The following is a 13,366-nucleotide window of genomic DNA, read 5'->3' on the forward strand; positions in this document are numbered from 1 at the left end:
CCAGATAGCAAAAAACAAGGTCATTAAAAGCCAAATCCTGCTAGCCTTTCTCATGCAAATTATCTAATTTGTACTGGGTATATCTGCATGAGAAAGGGGGCAAATCTACTTGTCTAAAGAAAATATTTTCTTACCATACTTCTAAAAGAGTAAACAAACAAAAAGGAAAAGATGAAAATAATATTCAAACAATAAACAGAACGTTAACATGTGCCTGAACGGTTGAATTTGTTTTTCAGAAGTGCTGTATCAGATAGCATAACAAATAAAACTAGAGCAGTTCAGCTCTATTGAAAAAAACAAATAAGTACTTTTATGCTTGTAATGCACTGAAATTTACATAGAAATACTATTCCCTGTATATTGTTTTATCCAACTAGACCATTCTACAAAATTTATTTACATATTAGTTGTCAGTTATTTTTTAATGTCATTACCTTTCTTTTATGATGGGTTGTTGAAGCATCCATCTCTTCTTCTCCTATATTGTCTATCTGTGAAGTTGGACTACAGTTCATCCTCTCCTCTTCTTGCCTCTGAAGTCTGTCTGCTACAGCCTGGATTGCTTCTGTCCATTCTTCCCTATCATGAACAAGCCCAACATCCCTATTAGAAACTCGTAAAATACATCCAAATAAATGGTTTATAATGTTTTTCACATGCTACATTGCTTCGATGTTCAATTCTCATGTTATATGAGTCTTCTACTGTGTAAATTAATCACTTCAATTTCCTTCCAAATTCTGCATCATGTTAAAGGTGGTGAAGTTGACCAAAGCTTCAAAAAGGATCACTGCATGGTTAATTTCAAGAATTACCAGTGTCCGATTACGTAAATATTTTAATAGTGAAAACTTGAAAACACTTGCTCCAGCTATAATACAGCTCAGAGCATAGAATGTCATCTCCCATCCAATACTATCTGATAATAACTTGCTATTTTAAGAGACTTTTTGGTATTCCCCTTCCCTGCAAGACATTTTCACAGAAAATTAACAAGGTTTATTAAACCACGCCGCGTGTTCAAATCTTTGTCTGTCTCCTCTTAAAACTCAACTTGTTGGCTAATTTCAAATTCCCCTGAGAAGGAGGCCCTCAAAGATAATTAAATTCCTACAAGCATCATAAAAACCAGTGGCTGCACGGAGGGGCAGGGCAGATGAGGGTTTCTGTGGAGGGACAAGCAGGGGCAGATGAGCCCATGGCTATTCTGCGTGCTGGCTAACCAACACAGATACACCAGCCGGCCCATCAGCATGCCACAGCCCCACACCAAGTGCAGTACCTGGCTGCTTTTTGCTCATCCAGCAAGGGATACGGGAGGAGTCTGGTGGTATTACTGAATGCAGTAGGAGGTACTACGCTGCATACACAGAAGAAAGATAGGGTGGAGAAACAGTACCAGGGTAGAATAAAAAAAATTCTAAGTGAATATACTAATGAAAGAGAAAGAACAGAAAAAACAAAGTCGTTGGTTATTTACTGATACAAACAATACGAATAAAGCCAAATCACAGTATTAGTCTCAACAGGACAGATGCCCACAGCGGGAAGAATCAGTGTATCTAAGCAGAGACGCAGTATAGAACATTTAGCAAGGTACACCATCCCATATCTTCTATATGCTTTTGCTGCATTAAAAAAGTTAATTGTTAAGAGTTTGTGTATGTTTACTGAAACAAGAAAAACTAATAAGCAAACATAAAATAAATTATAACAAACATACTGATTTCTGTGCCAAAAAAAGGAGCATATTAGGAGGAATAAAAGGAAAACTTAAGACAGCGAGGCTGGAAAATACTTCAATGCAGGCTTCTATTGCTCAAAATTTAACACTTCAGAGACATATCATGACACAGTTTTGGCTTATTTGAACACACTCATCCCACCTACTCGCAGGCAACTCTTACACTAGCTGTGAGCTCAGATAATATTTTACAGAAGCTGACTTACAAATTCTTCAAATAACTGTTCATATGTGCTCAGAATGTCACAATTCCAAGTGTTGATTGCTGTGCAGTCCCAGCAGAGACTGTGCTGAGGCTTCTGTGTAAAGAACACGGAAAGCGAAACAAAAATAAAACCCTCACCGTTCCTCCGGAGTGTCTACATGAAACGTCCTCTCTATGACAGTGGTCCACTGAAGACATCTGATAATGAATGTGTTTGGCTTTGGTCGCTCTGTTTTCATCAGCTGACATTCTAGAGAAACACATGACATTGCCTCTTTTATACATTGCCACTTTACAGGTGAAGAGCAAATAAAATTACTTAGATAAAATACATATAGCTTATGTATACCTATCCAGCACGTATCCAGCACATATAAGGAAATACAGAATGGCAATATAACCATGGGCTTGAACAAGAGGTAGCAGGTAATAATCCTAAGGTGAAGAGAGCAGTCAGAGGAATTGATGGAACTTGTATTGTTACCCATATAAAGAGTGTGATCTCCATTTGCAAACTAGGTCTGCATTATGAGGGTAAGAAGAGTATTAGATCCCGGATTGCTCTAGTATGCCAAGGTAACAGCAGTAGCCACAGGCACATTTTTCCATCTGTATCTGGCAGGAGGAATATGACATTTTCCCTTCAATGGTAACCATGCCACAATTACCCACGCTACTGTCACTTCAGGATTAGATTTACTGTAAAATACCCTATCTGAGAAAATTCAGATGTTGAAACTAGTCTGACTATTAAATATAGAACAACCCCACACACACACCCAGTGGGGCTGCCCCAGGAAATCATCTAGTTCTCTTTGTGCCCCAGGCCAGAATCAGATCTACCTATGCCATTTCTCATAAGTATTTCTCTAAACTCTTTCTACAATCCCCAAAAAGTAGTAAATTCAAAACCTCTGTAAGCAAACTATTCCATCCAACTATAAAGGAAATTAATTATTTTTATAGTTGGAAGATTTTTCCTAGCATTTAATGCAACCGTTCCTATAATTCGAGCATATTGTTTCTTGCCCTATTGACTAATTTATTTTATCTTTTCAGCAGCTATCCCTTTTAGACATTTGAACACTATTTTATCTCTCTTCAGTCTTCTCTGGCCTAAATCAGTTCAACCAATCTGTCCTCACAGGTTGTGCTTTCAGATCCAAGATCTTCCTTGTCACACAATTCTAGACATACAGCAGACTGCCTATTACTCCTTTGTCACAAGACCACGACACTGGTAATTCAGTCAATGGTTCAATGAGACTGTGTATTAGATTTTACAGTGCAGCACACTGCACTGAATGTTACATCTGCAAAACACTGACCTACTAGAACTCTTTATTCATGTAAATATATTTAAACATTTTTGTGAAGTTAAGGTTACTCTGTCAAAAGTATAATTTGTTTTCCTGCAGCTACACAAAATAGACACAAACATCACATCTCATGTTCTGGAATGCTATCACTTATTCAAAGCTGATCCAGATGAAATGTGTGATCTAAAATGATTTATCAGATTCACAAATCAATCAATAATGAATATGGCAACAGAATTTCTCTTAACTTACAATCCATTATAACTTCCTTTTGGTAGAGCTACCACCTACCAGTTGACCCACACCTTCTACTGATGTAGTTGACTATTCTTTAGCATAAAACTTTGCACTTATTCTTGGTGAATTACATTTTATTTATTCCAGTTAATGTCAACGCTTTACAAAAGTCATGTTATAGGATATGTACCACTTCACAAGGCATGCTATTCTTTCACAGAAATAAATTATATTGGCTTGATGTATTTTTTCTTCACAAATTCAGGGTCCTGAAACCTCAACTATCATCCACAATTTTACAGGAATGCATTTTAAATATTCTCCAAGGAACTGCATCAGATCCAGCAAATTTCCAAACACCCAACATAGTTAAGTACCCTCTACCCTGCTTTTGCTTTCTCTCTTTTGCCTTTGTTGCCAGCGTTAATTGTGCAAGATGCATACTGATAGCTGACCTTCTGAAATGCAGCTGCATACTGAAAATACATTAAAGCAATTCTCTTTAATATTACTAGCTCATAACAAGCTTAAAGCCTTAGTTCAAGGCACTGATTTGTATGCCTGAACACCTAAACAATTTGGGACACAACTATCTAAGAAATGGTGTCTGTCTCCATGATAGAAAGCCACAGCAATTATCAGCAGACTTACTTGTACTGGACCATCCTTAATGCAGGCACAAAAGAACTGATATTAATGGGGGTCTTTGTGAGGACACCTTAATTTAAGAACCTTCATGCATACTGCAATTTTTTTATTTGAAAAAGCAAAGAAGAGTGGAAGCGGATAGGATTTGGATAGGAAGTGGATAGTCTGTCGATAGGATTTTTTTCTGCAGCTTAGCAGAACACCTCAGAAGCTTGACAGACACACGTATAAGAAACGAAAGAGGAATAAAGTAAATATTGCACCACACAGGTGTGTATTTCTTGATGCACAAACCTATATATTCACCATACATCTATAAATTATTATGTAAGTCAGACTGCTCACTGGTCAAGGAGATGACATTTCATTTAACAAACCTGCATACACTGTGGAGTCTCAAAAGAGAAAGAGTAATACAACCTCACTACTTTCATAAACTCAGCTAGGTCTTGGATGGGATAAGAGCCATCCTCAACATTTAAAGGAAAGAGCTACAGCAGGATGGACCCAGGAGGAGGGAATTTAACACAAAAGCTGGAAGAGAAACAAGGAGGACAGAAGCAGATGATGGGAACTTGGGGAGCATGATGAAGTAGAGCTGCTTAGGATACTTAACGAGTCTTGTAGCTGGGTGCAAATATTACTCATGAGATCAAAGAAACCCCTATCTTCAGGGATATGGTTGAAGTCCAAGCTATCATCATGATGACGGTGAGGCTAGAGTTAACAGGCTATTTGTTTTCTTAACTTCCTCAGCTGTAGCTCTAAGGAATGTGTCGGGCTACCTTCATAACAGAAGAGACTAGAAGCATTGTCTGCTCTAAGATTATCTCATCTTACTCCTGACAAAACCATCCTCTCATCTTTAATCCTATCACACTTCAATCATGTACGCTGAAATTTTCTTGCTGGGTGTCTGCCTAAAGCTGCACACTGCTGGAAAATACTACTTTTTGGAGACGAGACTTAAAACTTGGCAAACCAAGACCTTTGATATCCTTTTAGTATTCCTGTGAAAATGTAAGGCATCTGGCCACACTACATGTGGGAGGCATAAGAGTGCAGTGGGAGGAGGGTAAAAAATTACAATAACAATTACTAAAGCATAAAATCATTGAAAATCTATGCATTGAGTATAATCCAGAGGCCACAGCTATCTCCTGCCTCTACACCTGCTAAATAGAAAGCTCTTTCTCCTAAATTCATTATGTTTCATCCTATTCCTCAGCCAACGTGAAAAAAAACCTACCTCGTTGAGGCAAAATCCAATACGGAAAGATGGCATACAGCAAGTTATTTACAGAAGAGATGTCAGGAACAAAAGACTAGGGAATAAAGGGAGAAGAGTGGAAATGGGACAGGAAAAAGACTGGAACTGGTGTGAGAAAGAAAAACTTGGGGGATAGCTAGAGTATAGCTAAACTAGAGTAGCTAGTTTAGGAGAAGGAAGGTAAAAGAAGCTGCCAGGCACAGATAAGTGAGGTGACTACGTCAGGACAATCTGAAGGCAAAAAGGCACAGAGTCAAACCTGCAAAACAGTCTGTACCAATTAAAAAGCACATCCTCTCCAGTGCCTGTAATGGAGCTGAAGATTTTGAATTTCACTATTCATTTTCTGATTGCAAAAACATACAAAAATGTACACATTAAAATGGCATTAATTTAAGTTTGCCAACTCAAACACACAAACATTGGAACTAACAGTATTAAGCCTGCCTATGTCCAAATGCTATCTATAATACGGTCTTTACCTCTATATATAGTATACTATATATAGTATAATAAATATATTATATATATTAGTATGTACATTATGTAAATCTGTATCTAATCTGTACTGTCTATATTAATTTTTCAGACAGTAAAATTTTTCAAAGTGATGATGCGCATTATTAACAAGAACAAAACATATGGATGCATATACTAAGCTCTGTAACTACCAAAGAGTATTTACTCTGAGTTTTCATTACAGATGATTAACTAACTAAATCAATCAAAGGTAATAAAAAAATACCTTAGCAATTGAAAATGGCACTGAAAACATAAAAAAACCACCAAAATGCCATTTCACTATCACTGAAGGATGCCATTGAAAAATAAAATCTAGCAAAACTTAATAAGCTTTTTTAATATTCTGTTGAAAGTGGCTAAAGATTTAATTTCCTTGTGGAAGGCTAAAATTGAATACGTTTGTATCCTTCCCTTCTGAAGCAAAAAGAGTTTCAGAAAGAAGTGGAGGACCAATGTATTTCTAAAAGCGGTGTGCTACCCATCCTTCTCCAGTAGATAAAAGTAACTGAAGTCTGCTGATATTTAGTACACCCACATGCTTCATGTGCTGCTGTATACAAATGTATGGGATAAACAACATTCCTATCATGATTGCAACATTAATAAAAACTTGTTTGTGAATGTCTTTCACCTACAGCTAGGAAAAAAAAAGATCTATTAAGAAGAATAAGTGCTGTAATACACAGTTACTGCTAATTATCAACATTTTTTTCTACTAATTACTAGAAAAACTGTAGTAGTTTTAGACAGAGAGAATAGTTTGGAAACTACAAAAGCACAAAAGAACGAGTGAAACTGGCTACTGAGAGCTGGCTCCGAACGCTCGAGTGATAGTTGGGTCATTACCAAGTGCAGAGAACACTCTACCATAATGTCTTCAAGTTTGCTACTACACATAAACATATGTAATTAAAGGGCTGAATCTCAACTCAAAACAGTTGGAAGTCTAAATTACCATTCAAAAAGATGAGTAAGCCAGTAAACAGACAGACTCAACTTTGTGTTCTTGTATGCTAGCCATCTACAACTTGGAATTACATATTTTAATCCTAAAGCTTTCTGTCTTGCTGGGATTAAACACCGGTCATGAGAATTTTCCCCTTTAATATTAGAGGGCATGAAAAACCTTGGGGGAGAACACGTGTTCGAAGCAGGAAAATACAAAATCAGTAACAGAAACTGACAACTGTGTTCTAACAAGTCTGTAGCACTCGTTTGGCCATTTTTGGATCTATACAGAAAATGGAAAAAATGAAATAAAACCAGTACAAAGAAATGCAATGAATATTTCTCAAGTATTGAACTTCTCTTTTTAAAACAAAAAAAATGTCAGGTACATACCAGAGGTTAACTTTCATCTCCATATCCACAAACAATCTGACAATTCTAAGATGTTAGACTATCTTTTTCAAATAACTGCTACTATCTAAATTAAGTAGTTATGCTAGTTAAACTCTCCTGAGCAACTCTAACTACAAACTGTATTTCAAAACGTTCTGTTTACTTTACACCATTCTGAACCACAGATGACAAAGTTTGCTTGAAGCTGTAATTACTCTGCAAAGCTGGGAAGCCAATTAGAGGGCCTGAAACCTGCCAGTTCCAAAAAAAAAAGCACAGATCATCTGTTCAGATTTTATTAAAAAGTTTAAAGTTTGAATTCTATAACTTTAACCATATAATCGCCAGTGTTCTTTTCCTAAATACATTCATTCAGCATAAAAAATAGAAAGAACACTAATACCATTTTATTATTTCATATATGGAAGCTTTCAACTTCAGCAGTTTGTTAATATGGCTAGACAAGAATACTAAACATACAAGCAGCCATAAAAAATTGCACTAAAAAATGAACAGAAGGTTGCATATTTGAGAAATTATTTCTAATACAGACTGAGTTTTAGCACAAAAGATAACTTCCTGTGATTATCATACGATATAAAAGAAAGAGTATCGAACCACTGCTTGCATAGTTTAGAATACATTAACTTTCAAATATATACAGAGTGCTATCTATATATAGATATCTGTATCGATCTATGTATCTATTTGCATTACAATTTAACCCTGATTTGTTATTCTTCCCTTGGTCTTTCCTTCACAAGATAAACACTTTTTTCCCCACTTTTGCCTATTCAGATGCTACTCCCATTTTTTCTTTCTCATGTCAAAATTTAATGAACACACTGCTTACAAATACCTTTTTCCATTACTGCTACTCTGCACTCCAAATCCACGCTTTCCTCTGATGACCTTTTTTGTTAGACAAGTAGTAAACAAGTAGCAGAACTAATACACCATTTTCATAACATTGAGACACATACACATGCTTTTGCTCATATACCTATGAAAAGACATGGCTTTTACATACATGTACAAATATATGTGTATACACACACCCTCACACACCCCCCTAGCTTTGTCCTCTCTCGATTCTCCCATTTGTTTACCTACTCCCTATGGGAAACCTACTTTTCTGAGGCCTTCCAAAAGGCTCTGTCCTTTCTCACTACATTTTCTCTATGGGGAGTATGATGCTAAAAATAAGTTTGGTCACATAGAGATTTATGTGAACAATTTAATATCCCTTCTTTGGTCCCAACAAATGCAGTTTTCCCCTAAAAATGTCATCCCCAAAACTGCTGAACAGATCATTTTTCTCCATTGTCCCTTTGATCATATAACTCTTCTCTTTGCATTCCTCATTTCTTATCCTGCTCTATCACATCAAATATAGGTAGCTTTTCAACATGGCCTGTCCCCACAGCCTACCCGCATCCTTGGTATTCCTCTTTATTCAGTATCAAAATGCCACTCATCCTTCTACTGTTCCAATTTCAGCACCATTTCTCAAAAGCATTTCTAATTTCTCTCAGTTTGCCATACTGGTTCTCTTTTAAATCATCCTTAAAACTCTCCTTCACCATGCCTTAAAAAACAGGAGGGAGCAAAGGAGGGAGAGGGAAAAAAACAGAGAAGAGAGTAAAAATCTAACCTTGACAATGGATTAGTTGTTGATGTGCTGAGACCACTGCCTGTACTACAGGCTAATACTGTCTCATTGTTTTCTCATACTCCCCCCATCTGTTTGCATCCATCTGCTGTCCCTTGTTTTATATTTGGAATTTTAGTATTTTGGAGCAGGGACTGACTTTTTGTTCTGTACGGGTAGAAGTCCCACTTCTGTGGGGCTTGGCTCATGACAAGTACTTATATGTGCTTCGATGATACAACACATATGACTACATAATAAACACAAAAAAATTAATTATATTCCTTGAAGCTGAAAGAGATTATCCTTGATGCACTTCATCATGCTGGAAAGTCTCTTATTTCCAATACTCCAAAAAGTACTATAGTAGCATCCATGTCTTTCTGTCATTACAACTACTTTGCCATTTGCCCTTTCATGCAAAGAGGGAGAATGAAAGTAGATTTCTGCATGTTATTGTTGGGTTTTGCCTGGGGTTTCATTTGTTTTCATGGAAGACAGTAAAATTATACATCCTTCTGCCTTTCATGCAAACACCCCAATTTTATTTATGCAACTGGGTGTATCATACCAGCATAAAAACTCTCAGACCTTGCTATAAACTTTTACCTGCCATGCTCATACCAGGCCCTATTTAGAGATAATTAGAAATTACAGTATGCTATACTGGTGTCTGAGAAAGCACTGTCCATTAAAATGGAAGGATGAGACCAAGGAACTAATTTTCATTCACGACCCAAGCCAACAACTGAATCCAAACTTCTAAGTCAAGTGACAGAATATCAACTATATCTGTCATTCATAAAGTAATATGAAAGCTTCCTAAAGAAAATTACTGGTCCGGTTTTCCAGAAAGCTAAACATTTCCCCATCCAACACAGACAGTAATATTGGTTATACACATTAGATTTCAGTTCAAATTTCCATAGATGCATTTGCATATGCAGTACATTACACATACATTGCCTTTTTCTCCCCACTAGTATTTTCAGTGTTGAATGAACATTATTTATTCAATTGCACCATTATTATTTTGGAATGAAATCTATACTGTAACTGTAAGTATCTACAGTTACATGCTTATCTCTGGGTTCATGTCATCCAGTGTTGTGACAATAAAAAAAAACTGGGACTTTAAACTTAAATCTCATTGAAAGTTAATGGTGGAGTTGCACACAAGGTCATGTCTAATGCCACAGTATTTTGATGCATAATTTAATCTCACTTAAAACATACACAGATATTTTCCCACCCATTTCTTTAGAGAATGTCTTCAGAATTCTTTATCGCCCTAATGTCATTCCCCTGAAACCTTTCAATTTTCATGTTTCGAAGATTTTTAAATCCCCAAAATAATAAAACCTTGTCTCTGGCCCACTGAAAGATTAACACTAGGTAAAAGTAGCACAGCTTCTCCATTTAGAGTAGCCAAGGTTCATCGTTAATCATTTCTGCAGAGAAAAAAAAATAAAGGGTATAAAAGCTTACCTTCTCACAATAACTAAAATTTGCTTTTTCTTTTCAAAGACAAGAAAAAGGGTAGTTGTACCCCAGAGTGCTTAGAAAGCACTATCTTTTAAGATAGGAGAGAAATTCCAGGTGACATCATTTTTGGCCAAAGCTCAAAGGCTACTGTGAAGGGATACAGCTCTTCCCAATTACTCCCTACGTAAAGATCAAAATGAAGGCAAAGGGCCAGTTCTTAGAGATACCTCATCCCAAATGTGCTATCTGATTACCTACATACTCACTGCATATGTGAGAAGTATTTTTTTATCAGTTAAGCCATAAATGCTCCTTAAGTAGAATTGAAGCAGAATTCTTTCCCACTCTGCTTTCCCTAATAATGACAACAATCAAACACCAAAGTGGTTTACACAAAGCAGTGTTGATTCTACTTACACAACACTGGACCAGTTAAACACAGCATTGTGAGGCCATGTTGGTTTTTGGAGGGGCCACTGAGGGTATACATCCTGTCACCCAGAGTACTAGTTTTGTTCCAAAGCAGCATAATGGAGTTTTAAAAGCCAAGACATTTTTTTCAGGCCTCTGCTTGTACAGAGAAGTTATACCAATCGAATCCAAATTATTTTTAAACTGGTTCTGACTGCATAAATGCCTAAGCAAAAGCAATTTACATTAACATATTTTATTTTGCAGTTGAAGTGGGCTAGGAATGCACACCCACTCAGTTACCGTGACTCAGTCAATCAAGAGTATCTCTTTAAGCTACAATAGCTTGATTACTTGCAACTGCTGGTCTCTACCTGAAAAGAGCTGAACTGATTTTGAATCAGCCAATTCAAGTAAGCTCACACTTCTGAATTTACCTCTGAAAACCAGTGTTAAGTTTCCACAATGAATTTCCCACCAATGTAATTACATCACCTTCATTTATCTTTAAGAGTATGGTTAGATACCACAGCACAACTTTTTGTGAGTCTCAGTGTCAGGGCATGAGCATCAAGGAATTAAAAGCATACTTCAAATACACAGCTCTCTCAACTCCCATGTTAAAAAAGGAAGGCTCTGTTTGGTGTAAAATAAGCTGGCTCCACAGGAGAGAAATCAGAGTGATTCCCACACACTATCCAGTGTCACCAGATCTGGCTGATTTGTTCACCCCTGCAACTTTGCGGCAGCTCCGCAGATGCAGTGCGGGGTGCACATCACCACCTTTCACGTGTGTGCCCGAAGGCGGGAGAGCAGCGGCCACAGGGAGGCAAAGTGAAGCCCCAGTCCAAGACACCGAGGGGCCAGTCCTGTATCCTTCCCCGGGGCTCAGCTCCATCCAGCCCCGCTCTGTCATACCTTTCAGTCAACTCTGTTTCGCCTTCAGGGACATACTTATGCTCCAAGGAAGAGAGATCCCTCATCTCCATTTCAGGCCTACAAGGTTCCCCTGCATTTTGGGCATCTGGCAATGGGCTGAAGTGTGCATGCGCTGCCTCAGGCTCTCCCTCTCTACGTAAAGTGTCTACCTGTTTACACACCCACGTCCCAATGCCTTCCCCCAACACTTCCTCCCAGATCACCCCAAGGAAAAGGGATGGCCTCTGAACACTCTGTCCTATGGCAAAACACAACCTGATGAGAAAGGTTTTATTAACAAAGATATATTTAGCACTGGAAGCACTGTTAGCAGTATGTAAAATAACTTCATTCTCTCCAGCCTTCCTGTCATTCCCGACAGGAATGCAGACCACACAAGACCAGGGAGAGAGTAATGCTCAGGTGTGGGACTTTAAAGTTATCTTGGAGGAAATCAAGGAGCCACTCCAGGGAAAATGATACTATGCCTGGGAAAGAGCTTTTTGCAAAAGTAAAGCTGGTGTCACAGGAGTGGAAGGCAGCAGACACTGGTGGGAAAATATCCATATGATGGAAGTAACTAGTTTGACAGAGCTGGATTGAAAAGTTTTAAGCTACAGAACAAGTATCATACAAAGCAGAGCTGTGCAACTTTCCAATGTTCAACTCCAGCAGTACTACAAAAATAATACCACAGCCTTGGCCTTTTCTGCTTAAATAACAAGCTGTAAGCAAGAGCCAAAGATGTCTATCATTTGGAGAGCGAAAAGTAGACTGAGACCACACTCTCACTTTACAGATAGCTACAAAGATTACATGAAGATAGGACTGTAAAGACATATCTTTAAGTCCCTGCCAACCTAATCAAGATGGTATTAACAGTGATCTCACACTCCATCTGCCTGGCTAGTAATTTATGAAAAACGTACTTCACTATTACAGGAAAAATATGTTGCAGTGCTTGTGGCCACAAACCTACTGCAGCAGCTCAGGAACTGTTGGAGCAGAGGCCGTGAGACCAGTTCTTGACATTTACCAGGTACTGCCCATAAGATCTGATTCATTCATATAGTGATTTTGTTTGTTTGTTTGTTTGCCCTACTGATGATCTCATCTTCAGACAGTTAAAATAGCTGACGAAAAACTTACAGTTCCTTGCAATTTAGAGTGTAATACCATACTGTTTTGCTTTTCATCCTGTGAATTCTACATAGGTACTTCACTTAATTTTATGGGATTCTTTTTATGAGTGAAAAATCTCCCTATTCTTGCGCTGATCAGCCATCATTTCTGATTAAATTACTACTTTTCCTGCCAGAAAACAGAAAAACTCACCTTGCTTACCAAAACTGTATTTCTTCTAATATTGCATGCCTGTTCCTTTAGCTTACATTTCCTAAGAATCAGACCTATGGGGCTTGCTACTTGTAGAAAAGATTTCTTTTTTTTTTTTTTTTTTTTTTGGGGGGGGGGGGCTGGGGGGGTGGGGAGGGGTGGTGGTGGGTAGCGGTGGTGATGGTGTCATTTTGGAAAACAATATGAAGTCTTCCAATTTCCATCAAGGCAAAGTTCAGGGGCAGCATTCTAATATCAGAATTACATAAGATGACCT

The 13,366-nt window shown here is 37.7% G+C and overlaps 1 protein-coding gene across 3 annotated transcripts in view; it reads right to left on the reverse strand.

The window, feature by feature from the left end:
* AKT3 (AKT serine/threonine kinase 3) overlaps window positions 1–13,366 on the reverse strand; it is a 158,558-nt gene that overhangs the window by 60,668 nt on the left and 84,524 nt on the right. For all 3 annotated transcript variants that reach the window (XM_072856485.1, XM_072856486.1, XM_072856488.1), the window contains exons 4-5: window positions 2,091–2,202; window positions 438–582 (exon numbers count right to left, since the gene is read on the reverse strand). In XM_072856485.1, coding sequence (XP_072712586.1) covers window positions 438–582; window positions 2,091–2,202 — 257 coding nt within the window. The remainder of the gene's footprint in view (window positions 1–437; window positions 583–2,090; window positions 2,203–13,366) is intronic.

The sequence above is a fragment of the Ciconia boyciana genome, chromosome 3, assembly GCF_034638445.1.
Source record: "Ciconia boyciana chromosome 3, ASM3463844v1, whole genome shotgun sequence".
In the NCBI taxonomy this organism is placed as follows: Eukaryota; Metazoa; Chordata; class Aves; order Ciconiiformes; family Ciconiidae; genus Ciconia; species Ciconia boyciana.